Raw genomic sequence first — 26,599 nt, 5'->3', positions numbered from 1 at the left:
GGCTGCCTGCAGCTCTCTCTCTCTCTCTCTCTCTCTCTCTCTCTCTCTCTCTCTCTTTCTCTCTCTCTGCACTCGGGCGGAGCGCATTGTGTTCATTTCTCTCTCTCTCTCTCTCTCTCTCTCTCTCTCTCTCTCTCTCTCTCGCATACAAACACAAGACAGCAACTTGTACAGTTTTCGATCAGGAGTAACGGAGTACCGGAGCGCGGATCTGGAGAACGCTGATTTGTTGATCTTCTCTCTGAGCCACACTGCAGGAGCAGCGGCGGCTGTTTCACACCTTCAGTATCTGAGATTTGAGCGCAGCCCATCAGGCTGAATCTCCAGGAGCTCATCTCCACCACACACCCGAGCTCTGCTGATCGTGAGTACAACCGATTCAACTAGGATGTGTAGTCAGTGTGGTATGATCAGGGAAGAGCTTTGTGTGTTGTGTTCCTGATGTAACGGGAAACCCGCTGCTGCTTGGGATCTGCTCATCACGGGCGCGTCGCTCGAGCCATTCAAAGAGCGTGGAGGAAATGGATTGTGCTTCTGCAGTGTGAATTGTTTCAGTGTATCAGTTAGTGGTTTCATTAAAGCAACAGGCAATGTATCTCTCTCTCTCACACACACACACACACACACACACACGCGCGCGCGCGCAGAAGCAATACACTTCCACGTACATTACTACAGTTGATTTATTTATCTATATCTTTATTTGTTGTTTGATTGAATTTATTTTGATAACTTCCTAGTCGGCATCTCCCCCGTTTCTCCCCCGTTTTCCTCTCTCTCTCTCCTCATAAAAGCAACAAATGTTACGCTTGAATTGAAAACCGATTCACTCATACCGAACAGCACAACCTAAGAAAAAACCAAAACAAAAGCAGGTATAAATGAAGTTTGTTGTCCATGTGACAGTCGGACAGTCGGGAGTCGGTAGTCGGAGCGCAGGGAGACGCCCCACCACCGACACCATACCGACAAATAACACACACACAAAAAACCCATACCGGCTGCGTCCCAAAACACATACATCCTTCCTCAAGAGTACCCGAAATAGTACAGCAGTAGTAGATGAGGTAGGATGTTTACATGTTGTGTGTGGGTAGTGAGGAGCTGTTTGGGACACAGCCCAGGAGCAGTGCGGAAGTAGCAGAGGGCTGCATTACATGTTTCCTTCTTCTGTTGCCTAGTGTATGAAGGCACCACTACTGTCTAACTGTGTTAAGGAAATAATCGCACTTTGGAGGTTATCACTTGCACATCAGAAAAGACAGACTTGTTTCACTAACAAAACAAAACAAAAAAAATCATAGTATGTACTTTAAATTTTCAAGAATAATTGTGTATAGAAATAAAAACCTATACTTATGTCCTACAGCACATTATAAGACTTCTGGGTTGCTCTAGGTGTCAACTAAAATGCAAAAATTAAGATTAAGATGAAATATTCTCCAGTATACTTCCAGACATACCGCAACATCCAATATAGTGAAACCCCCCAAAATATGGAGTAGGGTTGTACAATTGTCCACATTGTAAGGATCAAAAGTAGAGCTGATGTGTATGTAAGCAAAGACTACACTGTATGTATAATAGACTGTAGAATGACATCATGAAAATCTATGACATTTAGCTGAGTTCATATGAAAATCGATATCTAGCATAGCATTTCCAAGAGAATATACTTTTTTTCCCCCCCTTTTTCCTGGAAAGCTAAATTTAGTTCTGAGATCAGTATCTTTTCTATTTGTATTACATACATGTGAAGGATTTAATCAAAATGAAAAATGAAAACCATCTTTACTGAAGCATCAGTATTTACTCATATGATCGCTTGAATTAATTCGGTTTTAGTTGATATCATGATAAATTAGTATCTTGTAATGTTACAAAATAGTGTATGTTTGATTCGGCAGATCAATCATCATAATGTGTTTTTCATTTCAAGACAAAGTAAAAAGCACGAGGAACTAGCAAAAATGAAAGCAGGGTCAGAAAGTGAAACATCAAACAGACTCTGGGTGAAGAGACATGCTTGTAGTTGAAATGTTCAAAAAGAAAAAAAAATCAAGCATGCATGTAGTAAATATCGCAGCATTCTGGCTCTAAAAACACGAGAGAAAAGCCATGCATAATATAGCAAAATGTAAGAATCATCATACACAGTTGTGTAGGAAAGTGGTAGCACAGTGGGTTAGATGGTCGAATGTAGAATAGAATAGCCTTTATTTGTCACATATAGGTTACAGCGAAATTCGTTTTTCGCATTTCCCAGCTTGCTCAGAAGCTTGGGTCAGCCATGATATGGTGCCCCTGGAGCACAGAGGGTTAAGAGCCTTGTTTAAGGGCCCAAGAGTGGCAGCTTGGCGATACCGGGGCTTAAACCCCCGACCTTCCGATCGCTAACCCAGTCCCGATCAGTACCTTAACCACTGAGCTACCACTCCCCTTACAACACCCTTGAGCAAGGCCCTTAGCCCTCTCTGCTCCAGGAGTGATGTATCATGGCAGACCCCATTTCCTAAAAAACTGGGATATGAAAGAATGTCACTAAGCATCACTATGTATGTGAGACATAAAATCTCTCTTTATTCTTTATATGATCTCTGCATTTCATATTGTTGTTCATATAGTAGCATTATTAGGGTTTAAAAGGATTATTGTTTTGTATTTAATGAGGAAAAACTGGTACAGTGTGTAAAAATAAAATTCCAGTTAATTAACTAGTTAAAGTGAATATTACAGATATTAAAAGCACAGACATCTGACAATACTCACCTTACTAAGCCCAGTGTATGTAATGTTTACGTCACCATATTCTGCACCCCATAAAAGATGGAGTACTAATAAGCATGTCTACTGCTGCATCTCATAACCAGGCATTTTCCCAGCTAATATCACACACAGTGCCTATAAATATAATGGCTGCTTTTATATAAGAGATTTGTATGGTTTATATTCCTTACTGCATTATTAAATAGTCTTTCTCTATAGCCTTTTTTGAATGATTAGACTAATTCTCTTTTGAGTGGCCTTCTGCAGTGTAAGCCAGCATCTGATCTTAATGCACTGATGTTATTTTGAGGAAACCGAAGCCCAGCCCTGCCTCTCTCATGCGTTCACCCTTTTAGAGTCAGCCTTTTCCCTCGAGTGATTTTTGTGCCATCATCTTTCGAATGAAAATCAATTAGAGTTGAAGGAGACTAGCAATGGCTCTATTAACCCTTTTGCATTTGTTATATAGTAATCGCTGAAAAGGAGAGAAAGGTTGACTCATCACCAAGCACTGTCAAGTGGTATTCATTTATTTAGAGACTGATCAATCTGGCACTCTTTACTAAAATGAATACCAGTTGGCAGTGCTTGGTGATCATGATTACAATTGGATTACAAGTAATTAAGATCTTCTCATAATTTTACATATATTTATGAAACTAACGCCCAAATATTTTGACTTGCCCAGCCATGCTTATACCCGCTCTACCTCACACACACACACACCCACACACCCACACACACACACACACACACACACACACACAAACACAAACACAAACACACACAAACAAATTGCACGTGTAAAGTCCATCTCTTGGGGGTTTTATATGTGTTTTCTGTTTTACAGTCTGGGTGTACTGTCATGTCAGGGTCCCTGGGGGATTACAGAGTTTCAGAATGAGCCGTTCATCGACCCGGATCACTATGACAGGCTATATGCAGCCCCTGGCTACAGTGCAGTGTTGTAGTAAAGCTAAATGATGCAGTGACATTACATTGTTCTTACTGTCATCTATTGTACAGGAGTCCTTTACCTTTCAAAGGGGAAAAAATATGTTATTTGCTGAAGCATTCAAACTCAAACAAAAAAATAATTAAAGTAGAAAATGCCAGCAGGTCAAACACTGACTCTCTGTTAGATCTGTTATTACACAAGGTGTGGTTCCAGACTATTTGCATAAAAATATTTTCTGAGTTTCTATCACACCTACAGAGATAGTATCCCAGGGTTTCAAGTGAACATGTTTTGTGTACAATCTGTTATCCATTGCAGTGGGAGATGTGAAGCATAGCCAGGGGATATGTGTGTGTGGTATGTGTTTATTTCATTTAGTTACACTTAGATCACAACATATTTTGAACTAATACATTTATGACTGGGTTCTAAGAGTTATTAATTTATTTGACTGGTCACTTAAATTTAATTGTTTTAATCTAGATCTCAATAACTCAAAAAGATGCAGGATTGTAAACAATGTAAGCTTGTGCCAAATGAGTTATGTCTGTTAATTGTTTAGGAAATAAATGTTCTATGGATATGCACAAACAAAATGTAAATGTATTATAGAACAGAATATTGCATATGTTACATAAATGTGTTCTCAGCAGATCATTTTATGAAATGTATTTTACAGTACATGGGTCACTGGCATGGCACTGGCAAAGTGTCTGGATTTTGGTTGAATATTTTGTATTGTGATTTCCACTGTATAAAACAGCCAATCCCAGACTGATATCTGAAGCGCTTTGAGGGCTCATTATCTTTCTGAAGGCATACCATGCTCAGTAGGTAATTATAAGCGAGAGAGACAGACACTAGGGAGCATCAGTGTGGCTCTCCTGTCCTCGTACATGCACCATTATCAACTGACAGAACACCCCAACATGCTCTATGCTGGTAATTCAGTTCAACAGATTCACTTCCATCTGTTGGCTTTTATTATTAATCCACATTGCATGCTCTGTGACCTACTTTACTTGATAGGCATGGCTTATCCTGGAGCTTTGTTTTGTAGTTGGTTGCTAGCAGTGAAATACAAATCAGGCACAAATTGAAGGGTAGCAGTTCACTGGAAACTCTTATGGGAAGATTTGGTTGTAGGGTTAAGCAGAAAGGTGATAATCGGCTGTAATTGATAAAAAAAAAGGTATAATAGTTATAACATTTCCTGTTTGAACATTATATATTTTTGTTTATACTATATACATATATATGTATATAGTATAAACAAAAATATATACTGTTACTGTTGACATGTAAATTTATGTCATAGGCTGCTGGGAGGATTTACCATGTAAGTTTTCTGTATATATGACATTCAACTCTTGAATCTTACACTGAGTGGTTCTGATTATACACACACACACACATACATACATACATACTGTGCCGTCCTCGATATGTTCACTTAATATCTTGACGGCCAGCTAAACTTTTCCCAACACCAAAACTCTGAAGATTAATTCTTAGTTCCACAGGTTTATTGGAGATGCAAAGAAAAAGTGAAACTGCAACACATTAAAAAAGGCAATGACAAATCAGAGTAACGCCAACTTCATCAAACCTTAACTCAACTTGAATAAAGACTAATTGCACTATTACAGCTGCATTTCGTTTGTACTCATTTTAAGAAAGGAGAAGAAATACATTTAAATAACATTCAGGACAATGAGACAACGCACAACTCATCGCAAACGACACACGTGAGCTAACATTTGCATAGTTGTAGTAAATTCAAACCGTCCTCAGATTTTACTTTACAAACAAAGTATTGACGAAAATAACAGAATTCCTTCGAAAATCTCACAAAGACAAATGTACATACCATCGATGCTATGCCAGACGCAAGGAGAAGACAGATGAGGAGAACGCGATGCATATAAACGTCTAAAACAATGCGCTTGAATGCGTGAAGGATTACTTCCGACTACGGGTAACGTAATAGGACAATTAGAACAACGCGATCTTAAAATGACCATGACCTAAATAAGAGCGCATAGGAATCTGAATAAACGTTTAAAGCATGTTATTTTCTGAAAGCATGAAACTCAATGCTTATCTAAATGTTACCATTAAGAACAGAACACTCCCCGTCTGACGTGAACACACGTCACCCACAGTCCATGCACAGTTTTTTTTTTTTTTTTTTTAACCAGTCCATCTACTGTGCCTCTGGAGGTAGAAGGAGAACAATTTCATTGACCGGCCGGAGAAAGAGGCCAGACCCGCCTGGTTTGAAGATTTTACCTCAACCTGGCGCACTTTCCCATCCTTGCTAGGGAAGGCCTGTGTGATCAGTCCGAGAGGCCATTCATTCCTAGGTGCTTGGCTGTCCTTAAGGAGAACAACGCTTCCAGGCTGAATGTTCGGCTGAGTAGACTGCCATTTCTTGCGGGCCTGCAATGTTGGGAGGAATTGTTTCCTCCAGCGGTCCCAGAAGGTGTTGGACAGGTGTTGAACCTGCCGCCACTGGGACTTGTAGAGGTCTGTGACTCCAAACTCACCAGCAGGAGCAGGCACACTGCTTGTCTTTTGTGTGAGAAGAGCAGCTGGCGTGAGTATAAACGAGTCCTCAGGGTCCATTGTCACTGGAACAAGTGGTCTGGCGTTGATGATAGCAGCGACTTCTGCCATGAAAGTCACCAGCACTTCGTGGGTGAGCTTGTCTTTCAGCTGGAGGAACATTGCATCCAGAATCCTCCTTGCCAGCCCTATCATTCTCTCCCATGAACCACCCCAATGAGATGCATGGGGGGGGTTAAAAGACCAGATGCAGCCCTTGTCTGAGAGGTAAGTCTTTACGGCAGTGCTGTCAATGTTTGAGGCTATCTTGAGTTCCTTACAGGCACCTATGAAGTTCGTGCCACGGTCGGAACGAATGTATTTGACCGCCCACGCATTGAAAGAAAGCGCCGTGGCGCGTTGATGAAGCTAGAGGTGTCAAGGGATTCTATGACTTCAATGTGCACAGCTCTTATGCTCATGCACGTAAAAATCACTGCCCACCTTTTACTTTGAGCGAAGCCGCCCCTGGTCTTACGTGAGGAGGCGTTCCATGGGCCGAACACATCAAGACCCACACTAGAGAATGGAGGATCGGTTGAAAGACGATCAGATGGCAGATCAGCCATTTTCTGGATACTGAGTGGAGCTCTGAGCCTTCTGCACGTTATGCATTGGTGAATGATGCTGCTTACTCTTTTCTTCCCTCCGACTATCCAAAGGCCAGCTGAACGGACCGCCCCCTCTGTAAAATGACGGCCTTGATGATGGATTTGCTTGTGGTGGTGTCTGATAAGTAAAGTGGCGATGTGATGCTGGCAAGGAATAATCAGGGGAGTCTTTTCTCTCTGATCGACACTTGAATGATGAAGACGGCCTCCAACTCTGAGAAGGCCGTGTGTGTCGATGAATGGGTCCAGATTTCTGAGAGGGCTTGTTTTTGGCATCCTTTCATGTTTCTGAATGCACTTTATCTCTTGGCTGTAGACTTCTTGTTGAACTGCTTTAATGATCACAACTGTCGCTTTCTCTGATTCCTCAACTGTGAATTCAGCTTTGCAGTAATGCCAGCCCTTGCATGCACTGTTCTCTCTGTGAACTGTCTTGAAATGACAGGCTATGTGAATAAGGCGCGTGACTGCACGAGTTAATGACCTCCAAGTAGAGAACTTTGCAAAGCGTTGTGAATCCAATTGCTGGTTTGAGGCTGCAGTGCTTAAGGCAGACACCAAAGGGCGAATATCTGGGTCTGAGCTCGGGTCAACAAGGTCATAAGTTCTCTCAGAAATGCTAGGCTCCGGCTTGGAGAGAAATTTGGGGCCACTCAACCAGTTGGTGTGTTTCAGTTGTCCAGCAGGAACAGAACGTGTTGCGTGATCTGCAGGGTTCTGGTCTGTTGGCACGTAACGCCACTGGTCTGGTCGGCAGGATCTTCGGATGCGTAACACACGGTTGCTTACATAGACATAAAAGCGCCTGGTCTCATTGCAAATATAGCCCAGGACTACTTTACTGTCTGAGTAGTAGGTTACAGCATCAATCTGTAGGTCTAATTCTGCTAAGACCAGGTCTGCTAACTCAACAGCAAGCACTGCTGCACAGAGTTCGAGTCTCGGCACTGTGTGTTCAGGGCGGGGGGCCAGCTTTGCTTTGCCCATTACAAATCCAATCTGGTTGGTGCCATTACTGTCTGTCACTTTCAGGTAGCATACAGCCCCGATAGCTTTGACTGACGCATCACAGAACACACACAGCTCTCTTCTTACCGCTGCTGATGGTGAGGCTTCTGTGTAACGCCTAGGGATAGAAAGCTCAGCGAGCTCAGACAGAGAGGCTCTCCATGACGCCCAGGCATCTTCCATGGCAGGAGGTAAGGGCACGCCCCAGTCACCTTTCTCCGCTGTAAGCTCGCAGGATAGCTTTGCCTTGGACTATGACGGGTGCAACGAATCCCAGTGGGTCGTGAGGCTGTTGATTGTGGACAAGACACCCGCCGTGTGTAGGGCTTGGTCTCACTGGAGACATTAAAAGGAAACAGTCTGTCTTGAGATTCCAGTCAAGCCGAGGCTGCGCTGCAATGGCAGCGTCTGCATCAAGGTCAAGGTCTTTGAGGTCACTCGCATGGTCACTGGATGGAAAAGCGTCCATGACCTCCTGGTTGTTTGCCGCAATCTTGTGAAGTCTCAGATTTGACTTGGAGAGCACATCCTGTGTCCTTTTTAACAGGCTAATAGCAGCTTGAACTGTGGGCAGAGACTTCAGCCCATCATCGACATAGAAGTCATGTAACACAAAGTGCTGCACATCTGGGTCGACGTGGAATTCATTGCCTTGTACAGATTTGTGCAGACCATGAATAGCCACTGCAGGTGACGGGCTGTTGCCAAAGACGTGACGTTCATGCGGTAATCCGCAATGGCTTTGGAAAGGTCATTATTCTCGAACCAGAGAAAACGTAAGAAGTTACGATCCTTTTCTCTTACCCGGAAGCAATAGAACATCTGTTCTATGTCAGCTGTGACGGCGATGGCCTCTCTTCTGAACCGAATCAACACTCCCAGTAGTGTGTTATTAAGGTCAGGTCCTGTTAACAGCACGTTGTTGAGTGATACGCCGTCGTATTGGGCACTGGAATCGAATACCACACGAATTTTTTTTGGTTTCTTCGGATGATACACGCCGAACATTGGTAAGTACCACCTTTCTTCATCCGGGCTGAGAGGGGGGGCTAACTCTGCATGAGAGTTCAAACATGCTGCCCATGAAGGAGAGAAAGTGGTCTTTCATCTCAGGCTTTTTCTCAAAGTTACGCTTGAGAGACATGAGACGCTTCAGCGCCTGAGGCCTGTTGTCTGGCAGCCGTGGTCGTGGGCTCTTAAAGGGTAATGGTGCCACCCAACTGTTATTTGAGTCTTTTTGCAGTCCCTCATCCATTATCTCTATGAACTTTGCATCTTGAATGGAGGGAGCCACCTGGTTGTCATCCCTGGTCCGCCTGAATACCGTGCATCCAAGGTGGTCGACTTCACAGATAGGGTGTTCTTCAAGATACGCTGTAGGTTCACTGGTGACCTGAGTGTCGCTAAACCTCTCCATCACATGAAACACATTGGGGCACGCTTCAAAGAGAGTGGGCCGTTGCAGCTCTGTGGTATTCGTGTGGAACGTGCTAATTGTCAGCGGCCTGTGAACATTACCTAGGCACACATTTCCAACAATGACCCACCCCAGGTCTAACCTCTGTGCGTAAGGCAGGTTGTGAGGGCCATTCACCTGTTTGCGGACTTTATGCACTCTGATAATGTCCCGTCCTAAGAGGAGCATAATAGGGGCTTGCGGATCAATGTCTGGGATGAGGTGTGCTACTGACCTTAGATGAGCATGATGCAGAGCTACTTCAGGGGTCGGAATCTCCTCTCTGTTGTTCGGTATGTCGTTACATTCTATGAGGCTTGGCAATGAGATGCGAATAGCTCCATCCAGAGACTCCATTTCATAGCCGCTGGCCCTTCTGCCTGCTGATTGCTTCACTCCAGCACATGTTCTCAGTGTGTAAGGAGCACTTGGACTTTGGTCGTTGAACATGTCGAAAAACTGTGAGCGAACCAGTGACCTATTGCTCTGTTCGTCCATAACTGCATACAGTTTCACGGCCTTTCCTCTGTGGCCAGCTGGGAACACTTTAACGAGGCATATTTTCGAACAGGAGCGGTCTGTGAGTTCCCCTCCAGACTTTCGTGCATTTATTGGTGACTTGAGACTGCGCTGAAGCTTCATCCGCCTCCCGCCGTGCTCAGAAGCAGGGCCAGCCTCCTGTTGCCAGGGTGCGGGTCCAGGGTGAAGCGGTGTTGTGCCTGTCGCTCTTACATTCAAAACACCGAACATTGAGTTTGCAATTCTTTGCTATGTGAGACGAGGAAGACAGGCATTTAAAGCACACATTGTTTTCTTTGAGAAGTGTTTTGCGCTCGTCAATGTGCTTCTCTCTGAACGCCCGGCACTTACGGAGAGGGTGTGGCTTTTTATGCAACAAACACAGTTTTTCGCTGACGTCAGATTTTGTTGAAGGCTCACCTGTGTCCGATGTGGCTCTGGGTGATACCTCTGTTTTGTGGACAGAGACTTCCCGCTGTCTGTTTGGCTTCCACGCAACCTTCTCTGTCCTGGGGGCCATGTCTGTGTTGGCGATGAGGCTGAAGCTTGGGTCATTGGCAATGCGAGCCTGCTGCCTGACAAAATCAACAAAGAAACAAAAGGGAGGATAGTTCACCTGGTTTTGATGCTTATAGGCTGCGCCAGCTATCACCCACTTTTCCTGAAGACGAAACGGGAGTTTCTGTACAATCGGGTTTACGCCTCTCGCCGTGTCAAGGAAAGCCAGGCCTGGTAAGTCTCCTTCAGCCTTAGCGGCCTGCAGTTCCATTAGTAGATCACCCAGCTTTGTCAGCTTAGGTCCATCTCGGTTCAATATTTTCGAAAGCTATCAATGCGTTTGAACAGGGCATTTTCTACTGCTTCAGCTGAGCCATATGTTACCTCTAGTCTTTCCCATGCCATGGCCAGTCCTGCTTCTGGCCGATTGATGTGTATTGCTCTTATCTGTTCAATATGCTCTGCTGACTCCTTCCCGAGCCACTTTAGCAGAAGATCCATCTCCTCACTGGGTTCCAGATTTAGGCCTCTGATGGCAGTTATAAAGGAACGCTTCCATGCTCTGTAGTTTTGAGGTTTGTCATTGAATTGAAGCAAGCCTGTAGCCACAAGCTCACGGCGGGCTAGATACCTGACAAAGTCATTTATTTGTGAGCCGCCATCATTTCTATATGAGCTGCAGTCATAAGAGTCTGGCCGTATGGCATGGTGTGCGGGAGGAGGCTGGGTGTCGTGATTTTGTGTTCTAAAGTGGTGTGTAGGAGAAGCATGTTCACCGGTAGACTTGAAGTGATGTGGACGAACGTCTCTAGATGTCCTGTTGAGTGGCTCGTGGCTGTTCTCGTATGTGATGATGTAAGGCTGCTGTGAGATAAGATGATATGGAGCAGTATTTTTCTGATGCGGATAGAAGGGACTGGCTTCAGGCTTTAGTGGTGAAGGTGACACGTTGTGGTTCGAACCGGTGCTGTCTTTGCTTGTGTGTCACCGTTTTCACATGACTTAAGATCTGACTCCTTTTCTTTTAGTTGATCAAGCACATACTGCTTTGTGCGCTGGGTGGCTTCTAAAGGAACAGAGTCTTTGTTCAGGTCACAACTATGCTTGTCACTCTTTACATCAGCAGCAGCTTCAAGTGTCTCTGCTTCAGCAATGGCTGCTGCAGCCTCCTTTTTATATTTTAACATTTCTATGGAAACTTCCAATTTAGCTTGTTGTAGCCTCAGATTGGCTTCCTCTTCAGCATAGCTTAGGCGTGTCTTTGCTGCTTCAGCTCGCTCTTGCTCTGACTGCTGCAGACCCCGCTGATGATGAACTGGATCTCACTGAACAACATACTTGCGGCGTGTCCTTAACGATGCACTGTGTAGGTTCTCCTGTGCTGCTGTATTTCCATGCAAACTCTCTTCTGTAGCCTGTAGCTCGGTGGCGTGCGCTGCTCCAGTAGCGTTTGATTGTAGAGTATGAACCGCTGATCGTCCACTGGAGGCGTGTGACGACAACATGATGGCTAGCTTCCAACTTGCTCAGCTTTATCTCGCTTGCTTGATAGTCGATGTTTCACTGTGCCGTCCTCGATATGTTCACTTAATATCTTGACGGCCAGCTAAACTTTTCCCAACACCAAAACTCTGAAGATTAATTCTTAGTTCCACAGGTTTATTAGAGATGCAAAGAAAAGTGAAACTGCAACACATTAAAAAAGGCAATGACAAATCAGAGTAACGCCAACTTCATCAAACCTTAACTCAACTTGAATAAAGACTAATTGCACTATTACAGCTGCATTTCGTTTGTACTCATTTTAAGAAAGGAGAAGAAATACATTTAAATAACATTCAGGACAATGAGACAACGCACAACTCATCGCAAACGACACACGTGAGCTAACATTTGCATAGTTGTAGTAAATTCAAACCGTCCTCAGATTTTACTTTACAAACAAAGTATTGACGAAAATAACAGAATTCCTTCGAAAATCTCACAAAGACAAATGTACATACCATCGATGCTATGCCAGACGCAAGGAGAAGACAGATGAGGAGAACGCGATGCATATAAACGTCTAAAACAATGCGCTTGGAATGCGTGAAGGATTACTTCCCGACTACGGGTAACGTAATAGGACAATTAGAACAACGCGATCTTAAAATGACCATGACCTAAATAAGAGCGCATAGGAATCTGAATAAACTTTTAAAGCATGTTATTTTCTGAAAGCATGAAACTCAATGCTTATCTAAATGTTACCATTAAGAACAGAACACATACATATGCAAATACATACATATACATACATATACATACATATATATTTATATACTTCTGTTTGACCATTTTATTTATACATTTATATATACATTTCTTGTTTGACAATTCTTATAAATAAAAAATAAAAAAAAGGTGAAATTATAACCTTTAATGCAACACACATTTAATCACTGTCTTTTCTTTTCACAGATTTATAAAAAAATGTGTATATATATATATATATATATATATATATATATATATATATATATATATATATATATATATATATATATGTATATACACAGTATATATAAACTCCACTGAAAATATTTTTTAAATCACTAAACATTGACTTCCCAGACAATTTCAGTATTGACCTTAAAGGAGCCACGTACCATATTTAACAATTAAGAGTTTAAAGAAATTCACATATAACTATAGAAACATGACAACTCAAAAAGAAATGTATTTTAAAATAATTATTTCCAGTGTAAAATAAATAAATAAATGGAATATAATTAACAAAGCGAGAGATTCTGAGTGAAATTAATACATATATAGCATCTGTTACAATTAGTTAGTATATTAAAAACTTGTACTTGTACTAAGGTACATTTAGAACAGATAAAAATGTCTTCAATTATCTTGATAATTATCTAGTTCTTTTTAAAGAAAAATCTAGTACATGGAACATTAGGGGATTTTATGGGCTTTTTTTAGATGTTGTGTATCTGTTGTACACTCTCTAATCTCTTGGTTAGAGTTCTTCCTTGTTCCTGTAAAATACATCACCTGCCCAGGCTGCGTGCAGAGGTCACTATTTTCTACGTGTTGCATATTGAAACCTGATGAGAGGAATGACTTAGATGTGGATGATGAGAGTGTGAGAGAGACAGAGGGACTTTTGTTTAGACAAAATCCAAACCTAAATCCATACTGCATACAAGCTATGAACAAAACTGGAGAGTGTTTCATCTGTCCTTTTTTCACACAAGATCCGGCATCTTTTCTGGCTGCTGTTAGGCCTTTCATAAATCCATTCTGGAGGATCAAGTTGAGTGAAGCCCAGATGTACCCTGTATTGTTACTAATAGGCTGGAATGTTACTGTTGACATGTACATTTATGTCATAGGGTGCTGGGAGGATTTACCATGTAAGTTTTCTGTATATATGACAATCAAATCTTGAATCTTACACTGAGTGGTTCTGATTTTGGCGTATTAATTACGCGATTATTTTTTGGGCTCAATAAAGATTGTGAGAAATAAATACATTTGCATTTACCTGTACATTTACAGCATTTGGCAGACACTTTCATCCAGAGTGACTTGCAAATGTTTAAATTATACAACTGAGCAGTTGAGGTTTAAGGGCCATCCTTAAGGGCCCAGCAGTGACTTGTTTGTGCTGGAATTTCAACTCGAGGGTGTTCCAGTGGTATGTTAACCTCCCCTAATGTCTGATTTCTATACGGGTCACCCAAGGCTGCTATTGCTTGTAAGGTTTATTTTAATGTCTGTCTTGTTGCTCTTTCGTGTAAATTTAATTATAAATACAGTAATCCCCCATTTATCGCGGTAGTTACGTTCCAAACCGCCAGCGATAAAGGAAAAAAAGCGATTATATGTATACAGTACTGTACTGTATTTACATTTTACTTCATTTTATTAATAATCATTTAATTTTTATTTATAAGTTTAAATTTTTCAACAAAAAAAACCCCATAAAAACAATTCCTATGAGTAGACAGGTTGACGGAGGAGGTCAGACAGGAGTCTCCGTGGACTATGATGTTTGCGGATGATATTGTGATTCGTAGTGAGAGTAGTAAGCAGGTTGAGAGGAGCCTGGAAAGGTGGAGGTACGTGCTGGAGAGAAGGGGAATGAAATTCAGTACAAGTAAGGCAGAGTACATGTGTGTGAATGAGAGGGAGGGCAGTGGAGTGGTGCGGTTGCAGGGAGAAGAGGTGGAGAAGGTGTTTAAGTACCTGGGGTCAACAGTGCACCATAATATAGAGTGTGTTAGAGAAGTGAAGAAAAGAGTGCAGGCAGGGTGGAGTGGGTAGAGAAGAGTGACAGGAGTGATTTGTGATAGAAGAGTATCTGCAAGAGTGAAAGGGAAAGTTTATAGGTCTGTGGTGAGACCTGTGATGTTGTATGGTTTAGAGACAGTGGCATTTAGTAAAAGACAGGAGGTGGAGCTAGAGGTAGCAGAGCTGAAGATGTTGAGGTTTTCATTGGGAGTGACGAGGATGGACAGGATTCGAAATGAGTTTATTAGAGGGACAGTGCATGTAGGATGGTTTGGAGACAAAGTGAGGGAGGTGAGATTGAGATGGTTTGAACATGTGCAGAGGAGGGACATGGGGTATATCGGTAGGAGAATGCTGAGGATGGAGCCACCAGGAAGGAGGAAAAGAGGAAGACCAAAGAAGAGGTTCATGGATGTGGTGAGGGAAGACATGCAGGTAGTTGATTTGAAAGAGGCAGCTGTAGAGGACAGTAGTATGGAGACAGATGATCCACTGTGGCGACCCCTAATGGGAGCAGCCGAAAGAAGAAGAAGAAACATCTGACACTATTCTGTTTGCCTTTTCCACACGACTCTCAGTTAGTCAGTGAACTGCTAAATGATTACTTTGCAAACATTGGTCAGGTTCCCATATGCACAAAAAACCTTTACTACAATTACAATTAGTATGCACAATTTCATTCAGCATTGCCAGCAGACATATTTCAATACTTAATTGTCAAACACCAGCATATAATCAGAATGGCCTATGCATACTTTTGTTTGCTGACAAGTCGCTTCCTTTGAAGAATTCAAGTAAGGACTAAGACAGTCACTAATATGGTCATTAATCATAATGTGACTGCTTGAAAAATGTGTAACCAAACATTGTGGATGAGTCACAATTTTCCTGCCCTTGCCAGTTTCTTTTTTCATTTTTGTGGAACATTATTGCAAATGTTTGTAGAGAATGACATCAGACTGACGGCACAAACCACACCCAAGCCTGTCACATTGTTTGCAGTGTTTTGGGGGAAAGTATTACAAAATCTTTGGTTAGTCTACTAAAATCTAATATATTATAAAGCCTTTTACTTTACACCCAGATATATTTTTCTGATATATTTATACCAAACCTGGTAATAATGCAGCCATTGGCTTTCTTGAATACTGCATTTCTGAGATGAAAACATAGACGTCTTAGAATTTTCTTTGTCTAAATAGCGATAAGACAGAGGTAATGCTTATCGGTTCACACCATCAAACAAATAGAGTTTCAATCAACTTGGGGTCTGATTTTTGACACAAGTATAACATTGACTCTTATATTCAGAGTAGAGCTAAAACCTAATATTTCTATCTCAGGAACATGGCAAGACTCTCAATGTTTTTTTGGGGGTTTTTTTGGTTGCGGAAAAATTTATGAATTTTTTTTTTTCACACATCAATTACAGTAATGCTTTGCTTGTTGGGGTTTTGAAATCTACATTAAACAAACTACAGGTTTACAGGACCAGGTCTAATGAGCATATTTCTACAGTTTTGGAGTCACTGCATTGGTTTCCTTTTTTTTTGTAAAATTCTGATGATGACCTATAAGGCCCTACATGGTATGATACATTATTTGACACAGCTTTTAACTGTCTACACTCCAATGTGTGATCTTCATTCCTCTGATTCTGGTCTTTTGCTTAGACAGGCCGAGTTTATTAGTGTTTTTAAATATGCTCTAAAAACTCATTTTTTCAGGATAGCTTTTATGTGATTTTTTAATTTTTGTGAGATATTCTGTGTTGTTTATTTACTTATTTTGTTTTTCTCATTATTATTATTATTATTATTATTATTATTACTATTATTATTAGTTTTATTAATATTGCTATTATTTATTATTATTATTTTGTTCATCTTTATTTATTTATACATTTTTCTTCCATGATAGGAAAACGCTTCGAGATGCTACTTTTAAAGGCGCTATATAAAATAAAGATTATTATTATTATTATTACTATTGAGTATGATATCAAAAAATAATTTAAAGCTACGCCAAACAAAGCTTTATATTGGGTATTATGAATGTTCTAAGCCACATGTTGTACACTTTCACAATAGACCAGTAATATAAAGCAGTCATACCACCCACATTCTTCACACACAACAGCGTGGGATGGTTCACATCTCACAGGACGTAAATGTTCAAATGACTGTATGACTGCATGTCTTGGCACACAATTGGTCAGAAAGTGTTGATTTCTTTTCTATAACAGCACCACTGGCCATAATGGCTTCCAAGACAAATCACAAGCTTATATTAAATCTACAGTAGCAGCTAAAACAAAAACTATTGATAATGAAGATAATTGACAAGGAACAGTTTTGAGCCTTTTCAATAAAATGTTGCTTTGACATGCATAAAATTATAGGAATTTTCTATAAGATGTATACACATTTAGTTTTGTAGGAATTAAAACCCACTGTCAGTAGGACCTGTGTATGTAGACACTGAGAAAGGTTGGGGTGTTGTCTGAGTTTGCTGGCCTCCAATGCATTTCTTAATAAAAGTCTCTTGATCTATGCTCATTACTGACTGCTTCAATGGCATACACCCTAACATAGGAGCATATAGTGAGTGGGAGGGGATCATTAAAGGTGTGTCTGGTTGATATAAAACACTTCTAGCTAGACTTTTGACCCCTTACAGACAGCTGAACATTCTATCTCCCATTGAGAGCATTTGTGTGCCAGAGATATAAAGTGCCAACCATACAGAAGTCCATTCCACTCTAAAACAAGGGAGGCTGTATATGATGATTTTATTATAATAAGAAATGATCTCGTATGTTTTCCTGAGAGAGGATGAACTCCGCTGATATTTAGAAAATTGAGACATTTATATGAGATTCAGAAGAAATGTAATCATAAATTATTGTCACACAACTTTCCATTTAGTACAAAAGTCAAACAGCACAAACAGAGGCATTAAAGAAGATTGTACTGCCAGATACAATGCAAATCATCTCACAACTAACCACTGTCTCAAGGAAGTTACTTACATTTGTGGTTTTTGTCACTACCTTAGTGTGTCATACAGTCATAGTGCCATTTTGGTATCACTCCACACAATATTTAGATACTGGTATGAAGCTTGGTCCAGCATTTGAAAGCATAATTGTACTTTTTAGGTGATTAAGATGATAATATGCTTCCAATTAAATTGAATACAATTTTAAAGGTCCAGTTGTTATTACTGAGCCAAATTATGTCTTTCAAAAAGAGTGTGGTATGAGTTAGGTCATGCCACCTTGGCACTGTTTAGCATAAGCGTTGGTCGAGTTTTCTAAAAAAAAAATTTGTATTGTATTATTTTTGTCTTGCATTTAGGAAGCCAGAAAAAAAAAGGATTTTTTATGTGTAATGACAGTATATTCCAGTGGCCTGATTTTCTTTTCTTACCAACAAATGTGGGTGCTGCTGTAGTCTTTACATTATTTACATAAAGCAATTTGTCATATTTTACAGTTCTTTGTGATGTTGACTGAATGCTGTTATTTTACAATTACATAGGGCTGAGCAGGTGAAGAGGAGCAGGGAGGATGACTGAGTATAAGCTGGTGGTTGTGGGAGCTGGAGGCGTCGGCAAGAGCGCTCTTACCATCCAACTTATCCAGAACCACTTTGTGGATGAATATGATCCTACCATAGAGGTAGAGTGTGTGCGTGTGTGCGTGTGTGTGTGTGTGTGTGTGTGTGTGTGTGTGTGTGTGTTTTATCTGTGGTTTTGAACTTGCTCATGCAGTTTGAACATTAGTGTATTGTGTATATGTGTGTTCAACTTCAATTTTGAAGACTCTTAGCACAAAAATGTGAGAAAATGCAGCAGTGACAAATACCTTGTTGAAATAGTAATAGTGGCACAAATTCTACTAAACACCTGTCAGAGACATTGGAATTTTTTTTATGTAACCTGTATAGTCTAATACGATTAGCAAAACTGATAATGCATAACTGTGCCATATGTTCTTGTTACCATTGCATAATTGTCGTAGCTTCCGGTCCTAAGGCTGTGGTTTCCTAATACACAGCTATGAGACAGACAGCTGGCACTTTCTGGAAGTTTCGAGATTTCTTAAGTTGTGTGATACTTCAAATAGCAGTAATTCATTTGTTCGGAAAAATCTCACTCTAAAGAACGGACTTCTATATTTAAGATAAGTGCCCTAAAATGCAGCATAACTGTTTATCAATGTAAAAACCATGTTCATGTTATACATTATATACAATAGTTCTCTTAAGACACAAAAATAAGGTCACGATAACGTTACGTTTTAGCATATACCAAACCCAGTTGCCATGACAGAATAAGGCAAAACCATGTAAGAGTCCTGGGCAATTATGCAATGTGTATTGTTATCATTAAGCAGCATAATACAATCTTTCTAGTGTCATAACAGCCATAATATATCATTGTTATGATACTACAATGTAAAGCCATAGTAAACTGTTGTGTTTCAGTGTAAGGCCACAATAAACTTTAGTGTGCTTGAGTAAAGCCATAGTAAAGTATAGTATAGTGTAGTATAATAGCACATAGTAAACTATAGTTTATCATCGCAAGCCCATAATAAAGTTCACAGTCTTTATTAGACTTTATAGTAATATGTATAAAGTACACTAGAAGTGTATAATATTTACCTGTACTCTGTATCAGAGTAAAACTTATTAATTAATCATATTAAAGCCATAGTATAGTGTATCTTATCAAGCCAATATTAAAGAATATTGTTGGCAAAATCCATAATACACTATAGTATATCTTAGTAAATCCATATTAAACTATGGTGTATAAGAGTAAAACCATAGTACATATTAGTATATCATAGTAAAACCAAAGTTACAGTAGTATATAATAGGAAGGCCTTAATAAATATCAGAGTTCAGTTCATTACAGCTAACTAAAGTGTAATACAATAACACCATTGTAATCCACAGAGAATTCTGTAGTTCTGTGGTTCAGCCCTTCATTTTCCCCAAAATATATGTATATGTGTGTGTGGTGTGTGTGTGTGTGTGTGTGTGTGTGTGTGTGTGTGTGTGTGTGTGTATCTGTGTGTGCATTCATGTATGCCCATGTATCCATGACATTCTGCATTCTGTTTTCTCCTTTCCCACCACGCCTGTCTCTGGACAAACAATGTCCTTTTCATAAATGGTCTCTATCACAAACACACAGGACCACTGACTGCTGCCCACACCACAACAACAATTCTAATTCATTTGTCTCAAAAAAATAAAAAATAAAACTTTCAGCATACACACACACACAGTCATTTTTGACGTAAACCGCTCAATCGTAAATATAACTACATTACCATATAACTACAAACCACAAAAACACACACTTCTGTAAAATGTTCATGTAATTAGTCCAGATGTTTTTTTTTATTTACTTTGTCAGTAGCATGTGTGTTAGGTTTCTTCTGTAGAGCTTGTAGTTTGAAATGTGGAGACTCTGATGGTGTGATAAGTTTACATTAGAACTTTCCTCTATCCTTTTTTAGGATTCGTACCGGAAACAGGTGGTGATTGACGGTGAGACATGTCTGTTGGACATACTGGACACAGCAGGTCAGGAGGAGTACAGTGCCATGAGGGACCAGTACATGAGGACAGGAGAGGGCTTCCTCTGTGTCTTTGCTATTAATAACACCAAGTCATTTGAGGATATTCATCAGTACAGGTGCTTGAATGGTGTCTTTAACTGATAAAAAGGTTGCCTTTAAAGGTGTGTTGGAATATTGGCATTTTGGTAAACCATTAATAGCGACTTCAAGTAGTTATAACATTATTGGTATACTATACAGCATGAAAACTTAGTAAAGAAGGCATTCTAATTGCAAAAATATATTACTGATCTATTTCTTAGTATTTTATTCTCACAGTGATACACTGTGTTGGATTCACTTCATCTAAAGAATTTTTTCAATAATTTAGTTGTACAGATGTTTTTCTGTTTGTTATTATAGTTAGAAACTTGTCATATTGTGATTTGTTCTTGAGGATTTCTTTGTATAACACAAATATTAGTTTTGGTATTTAACCAAAAATGGGAATATGGAGAGCATTACATGGTAAGCAGGTCAGTGCTCTTAGTACATAAGCTGCTGTAGCCCATATTGTGTATCAAATTGCTAAGCAAAGAACACAGATAACAATGATCAAATATGCTATGCTATTCTATTTCATTGTCAAAGCAAAGCTAGCCTCAGCTTCTGTGATGTCAGTGAAATCGATCTGAACTCAAGTTGGAGGGTGGGGAGGTGATAGAAAGCACTCAAGGACACGCAAGGAGAAATTTGGAAAGAGAATAAACGGATTATACACTGTTATTTATGGCCACTGCACACTCCATTGCGCTTTCTCATTTTGGTGGAGGGTAGTAATTTATGTTATACAAAAGAGACAGCTTCAAATTGACTAATACAAGTTTATCTGGTAATGTGGGTGAAATCTTAATAAATAAATCATTCAGTTTCACCCTCTAAAACTTTACAAGACACAGGCAGATCTTTTCCCACTTCTAACAGTCAAGTCACTTACGTTCCAGCTGAGTCAAAGTGATCTATCTCCTTATAGCTCAAGTCTAAAGTCTCTAATCTTATATAGGTCATATCCAAGTCAGGGAGCACGAGAAGAGAGTATTACTGAAATCAGCTTTATTAACTTGTCAAAACAAGTCAAATTAAAATGCACATCAAGTCACTGTAAATAGTGAAATACATGGGTCTAAGTAAAGTCATCAATTAAGTTAGACTCAAGTTCAAATCCAGGAAAGTGAATTACAATAAAGACTTCGTTCAATGGATTCCAGGTGTTTATATACGTTTTCAGTATTTAACACTAAAAGAATGTTTATATTCAGAATGACCAAGCTGCTATTTTACAGGGTTTCCCCAAAGTCTTCATTTACATAGAGGACTGTTTATTGTAGTATTAAGTTGATGTATCTTTGACAGTGGATGTTTCATGGACTTTCCATCTTTTGGAGTTTGTTCCTCACAACCTGGTGACTGCTTCCTGATTCAGCCATGAGAATTATTTCGATACATTTTTCATTTCTCAGGGGTGTTCTTGAAGGCTATCTTAAAATATGTATAATGTAAACTAAGTATGAAAGATTTTGGAGGACATTTTGTTAAAAAGTGTTCATTCCCCCCATGTATGGAGACTTTGAGGAGACACTGTAAAACAAGGAAATCTCAAATACCCCTCATTGACAAAAATATTGGGATTATATATAATAAATTGCTGAAGGTTATGAAACTATCTTGACAGGTAAAATTAAAATCAGGGGTCACCAGGTAGCCCGCAAGGACCACATGAGTAGCCCGCGGGCCTTTTCTAAGAATAGCTGTTTCCTACTTTGTTAAATCATTGTTGATACTTATCATGAGAAATCATTAGCATGATCAGTGTCTTCACATAGATGAATATCATTAATTATTAATAATAACATATAATAAAAGGTAAATTGAGCAAATTTGTTTTGTGTATCAAACTGGTAGCCCTTCACATTAATGGTACCCAAGAAGTAGCTCTCAGTTTCAAAAGGCTGGTGACTCCGGTTTAAATATTCCAGCAATTTCTAACAAAAAACCTAAACTGTTCAATGTAAATAAAACACCTATTTGAATTTTATCTACTTGAAAATGCAGTTAACATCAGATGGAAATTGAATGATTTGTTGGAGGTAATGTGGAATTATTGTTAACTAAACCTTACAGAACTTAATTGAGCATAAACAAAAAACATCATTTCCATGGTCATATTTCACAAGTAATTTTCTCTTTCACTTGTTTCTTTTTTTTACACACAGGGAACAAATTAAACGGGTGAAGGACTCAGATGACGTGCCAATGGTGCTTGTGGGTAATAAATGTGACCTTCCAGCTCGCACAGTGGACACTCGGCAAGCACATGAGCTCGCTCGCAGCTACGGCATCCCCTACATTGAAACCTCAGCCAAGACTAGACAAGTAAGAAGCAAGAATTTACTACAGGCTTTAATACTCATACCTGCAATATTGCAGAGACACACACTTTTTACACACAGGGGCTGTTATGTGAAGTGAATATATTGAACAGTATAATGCAGCCTGTGAGTTATCATTGCTGGGATAGAGCTTTATAAATCAGAGTATGTGTTCAGGCTGCCATATCATACTGAGGAAAACTTGATAAAGCTCAATTAGAAACAGTTTAAGTGGAATAATAAAATTGTTGAATATGTTTTCAATTTGTTCAATATATGAGCGAGGTACAGTTTAGCTGTAGCCTTTATACAATTAACAGAAAACCATTATTCTGTCAGCATTTGCCTGTCACATATCATGCCACACTTATCTTTGTGAACTCAAAACCTAGATTACACTTAATGTTCTCATTTTGAGATTGTAGAGGCTGATCATTTTTAGTGTGTTACTTTATTATAATGTTTGTGTCTTTTTTTCTAACTCTTCTTTTAAATTCTGATTGTAATCATTTAAAATATAATTCTATCCCTTATGAAAGAGCAATGAAGCCTGTCATCTAGTGTTTTTTACTTATTTTACTTGTGGATCTGTTGATGTGTAGAGATTAACGTGTGTCTGTAGATGACTCTTGCCTTCTGTGGAAGTTAAATGTATGGGTGGCTGTGCTCCACAGGGAGTGGAAGACGCCTTTTACACACTAGTACGGGAGATCCGACAGCACAAGCTGAGGAAACTCAATCCTCCAGACGAAAGTGGACAGGACTGCATGAGCTGCCGCTGCGTGGTGTCATGATTTGTGGTGCTTATCAAATGCATAAACACCCTTCATTTACATATATCGATTAAGAAGGGAATGGCCATTCTGAAACTAAAATTTAAGGGAAAAGTCTTCAGCTGAATAGACTGTTTAAAAAACAATATCTATTACAAGAAATACTTCAAAATGTATTGCTGATGTTGCAGATATATTGTTGTACTTAAACCTGTTGATTCATTTATATATACACATTATGATAAAAAATAGGAATTTATATAATACTTAATATAATGTTTGCATACGTAATGATAACATTATGTATATATTTAATGTATATAATGTATATATATATATATATATATATATATATATATATATATATATATATATATATATAATTTTTTATTTTTTTTTATTGAAGAAAGTAAATCAAAGCTGACATAACGTTTCATGTTATAGATAACGATTATAGATGTTCTGAAAACATTAGTACATAGTAATAAAAAGGAGGAATAATTCAAATATACAGTACATTTCTACTCCCATCAGCTCTTGGTGCAAAAAAATATGCTGTACATGTTTGTAATTGCATTAAAGATATCTTTTCCCTCTGTTTTATTTTCAGCTGACTCTCCAAGTTATTAAATGGACTAATGGCTCTATGAGGCTGAATAAACTACAGACTGTAATTACAACTGGAAATCAAAATAAAAGCCAAGTAAAGCATTGACTGCAAAATGGACATTTGAGGAAATATGTTGCCTTTTTGTGACTGTGGTGACCCCTCTGGCTGTCTACATCTGCCTAAAAACCCAACTAATGACTTGTATTGTTTTTCCTATTCATTAACTTCGAAGTGCTAATACTGGGCAGCTCCTTGGATTTCATCTAATTTATTATATGTCTGAACACTGGCTTTTACCTGAAAGTCAGGCCTCTTGTGAGTTAGGCATGAAAACAACTGCTCTTCTCATATGGACTGGACACTAATCACCTCATCACAGACATTGTGTTCTCCTTCATTGCTGTCCAAAGGAAGCATGTGAGTCTATAAATGAGGAATCTGCCAACTGCAGAGAGAACACTCCAGCATCTTGTACAGGATTTACTCCTCTCTTGACAGTTAGCCATATTTGTTCTGCTTTAACATGCTATTGTTTTTAACATGTAATTATTGTAAAAAAAAAAAAAAAAAAACAACGGGAAAAAAAGGGGTATTTGTGGTGATAACCATGGGGACTGTAATCTGCTGCGGCACTAGATACTGTATGTGATGTTTTTTGTGTATGTGATTTAAAAAGAAAAAACTGTTAATGGAAATGCTGAACAGACTGACCACTTACTGGATTCCAATAAAAGAATTTCAAGGACCCACATGTTTGGTTAACAAGCTCACAGATGCTTGGACTGTGATCTAATAAAAAATAGTTGCTTTTATTCCCTGAGACTCCAGAATTATATTATATATGATGGGGTTTTTATGTGACTTCAGGTACCTTATACAATGTCAGTGTATGACAAAAAGGAAAATCTTAATGCAAATTAGTTTATTTTTATTAAAATGAAAAAACCTGGTAAATGATACATTGGGAAAAGTCATATGATAATAATGATACAATGTACTGAATTGCTGTGGCTTGGCCAGAGATTTGTACACATGAATCATAAACAAGCTCAGATACATCAAATGAATTCACACACCCAACTGTAGGCATGAAAGAAATGGCATGGCATTCCAAACTGCATAGCACTGTAGCAAATAGTTGGTCTGAAAACAAATGGTATCATTTATATTACAGCAAATTAAACTATGGGCAGATTATATAGTTTTAAAAAACAACCCATTTATTTTGTAACAGAAAATGGTGAAATTACACAATCTTACATGGTCTACTTTTAATACTGCTCCCATTTTAGGCATTGTGCTTTAATGATAAAATCTTGTTTAACAAATGTAATTTCTATTGTTTTGTGTATTTTTGGTCTGTGTGAAAACAGAAATATTGCTGTGAATCTGTAGTGGTCCTATATGATGAAATGATTTGGTTTACTTTAAATTCTAAGCAAAAATGTTGACAGTATTTAGATAATAAATTTGCAGCTTGGTCAACAATTAGAGTTTATAAGCAGTGATAACGCACATACATAGGTTGGCACAATGATGCATAAAGATATAAGGATGCCTAATAGATAATGAGTAATGTAACTACTTAATAAATAAAGTTACTTCTTTACTGCTGTTTGTATAGTAACAAAAAAATAATATAAATCAGAGATGCCCAAACGTAGGCCAAATTTGGCCCATGGTGACCTTTGATTTGGGGAAAAAAGGAAAAAAAAGGGGGAAATGGCATTTAGGAAAACATTTAAACAGTAGGTTCAGCTTCATGTTTCTTATAGAGGTCACTGAATAACTGTATTAAGTGCAATAAATTGGATTGTTTCTCATTGTACTATACGTTTCACTGAACCTTCATAATAAAACTGTATTAGTTAAGTAGATTACAGAGTCATGTTTTCTATTTTTTTTATTTTTATATATTATAAACTCATAAATGAGAGGAACCATGGCAACTTTTATTAGGCCCACAGCCTGAATTAAGTTTGATTTTTGGTCCTTTATAGGAAAAAGTTTGGAAAATTCTAATATACATGGTAAAAAATGCTATGCAGACCCAATAAAAAAATCATGTGGCAGTAGTTTTCTGTGGGGTGCATGTTGTGCAAAAATTAAAATGAAAGGACCAAAATTAAAATGCAATTTTTTTTTACATTTTTTGCAATTTTTTTTGCACATCATGACATTTGCTTTTAAATGAATAAATAAACAAATAAATAAATTAAAATCCCCCCCCACTTGATTTTGTTGCCGCAATTAGAATTAGAAAAACACTTATCTACTCTTCAGCCTTTTTTTTTACTTGAAACTGAGTGCCAAAGTTATAATGAAAATGCAGTTTGTACTTTGTCTTTTTTTACATAACATTAGACTGCAAAGTAAATCTAAAAAATATGATTAATATTTAATCTTGATTAATAGTAGTATTATTAATTATTATTAGTAGAAATAAAATCAACTGAAAACTCCAAACGTGTGTTTTTAGCATGAAAATCCTGTACAAAT

General features: G+C 38.8%; 1 protein-coding gene across 1 annotated transcript; it reads left to right on the top strand.

Moving 5' to 3' along the window:
- The first annotated feature begins 80 nt into the window (after positions 1-80).
- Positions 81-25,977, top strand: hrasa (HRas proto-oncogene, GTPase a). Its single transcript, XM_046859405.1, has 6 exons — positions 81-364; positions 18,253-18,392; positions 20,247-20,425; positions 22,562-22,721; positions 23,392-23,517; positions 24,101-25,977. Exons 2-5 carry the CDS (start codon positions 18,282-18,284, stop codon positions 23,509-23,511), a joined length of 570 nt encoding a protein of 189 aa, XP_046715361.1. The 5' UTR covers positions 81-364; positions 18,253-18,281; the 3' UTR covers positions 23,512-23,517; positions 24,101-25,977.
- Positions 25,978-26,599: the final 622 nt, after the last annotated feature.

The sequence above is a fragment of the Silurus meridionalis genome, chromosome 10 (assembly GCF_014805685.1).
Source record: "Silurus meridionalis isolate SWU-2019-XX chromosome 10, ASM1480568v1, whole genome shotgun sequence".
NCBI classification, from domain to species: Eukaryota; Metazoa; Chordata; class Actinopteri; order Siluriformes; family Siluridae; genus Silurus; species Silurus meridionalis.
Note: the sequence above shows the minus strand (reverse complement) of the source record. Positions and strands in the feature narration are given on the sequence as shown.

What these genes read in the sequence shown, in the direction of transcription:
- hrasa (XM_046859405.1), top strand. Translation starts at nt 18,282, where the DNA reads ATGACTGAGTATAAGCTGGTGGTTGTGGGAGCTGGAGGCGTCGGCAAG. An exon ending in AATATGATCCTACCATAGAG is followed by an intron (nt 18,393 to 20,246) that starts GTAGAGTGTGTG and finishes ATCCTTTTTTAG; the next exon opens with GATTCGTACCGGAAACAGGT. An exon ending in GAGGATATTCATCAGTACAG is followed by an intron (nt 20,426 to 22,561) that starts GTGCTTGAATGG and finishes TTTTACACACAG; the next exon opens with GGAACAAATTAAACGGGTGA.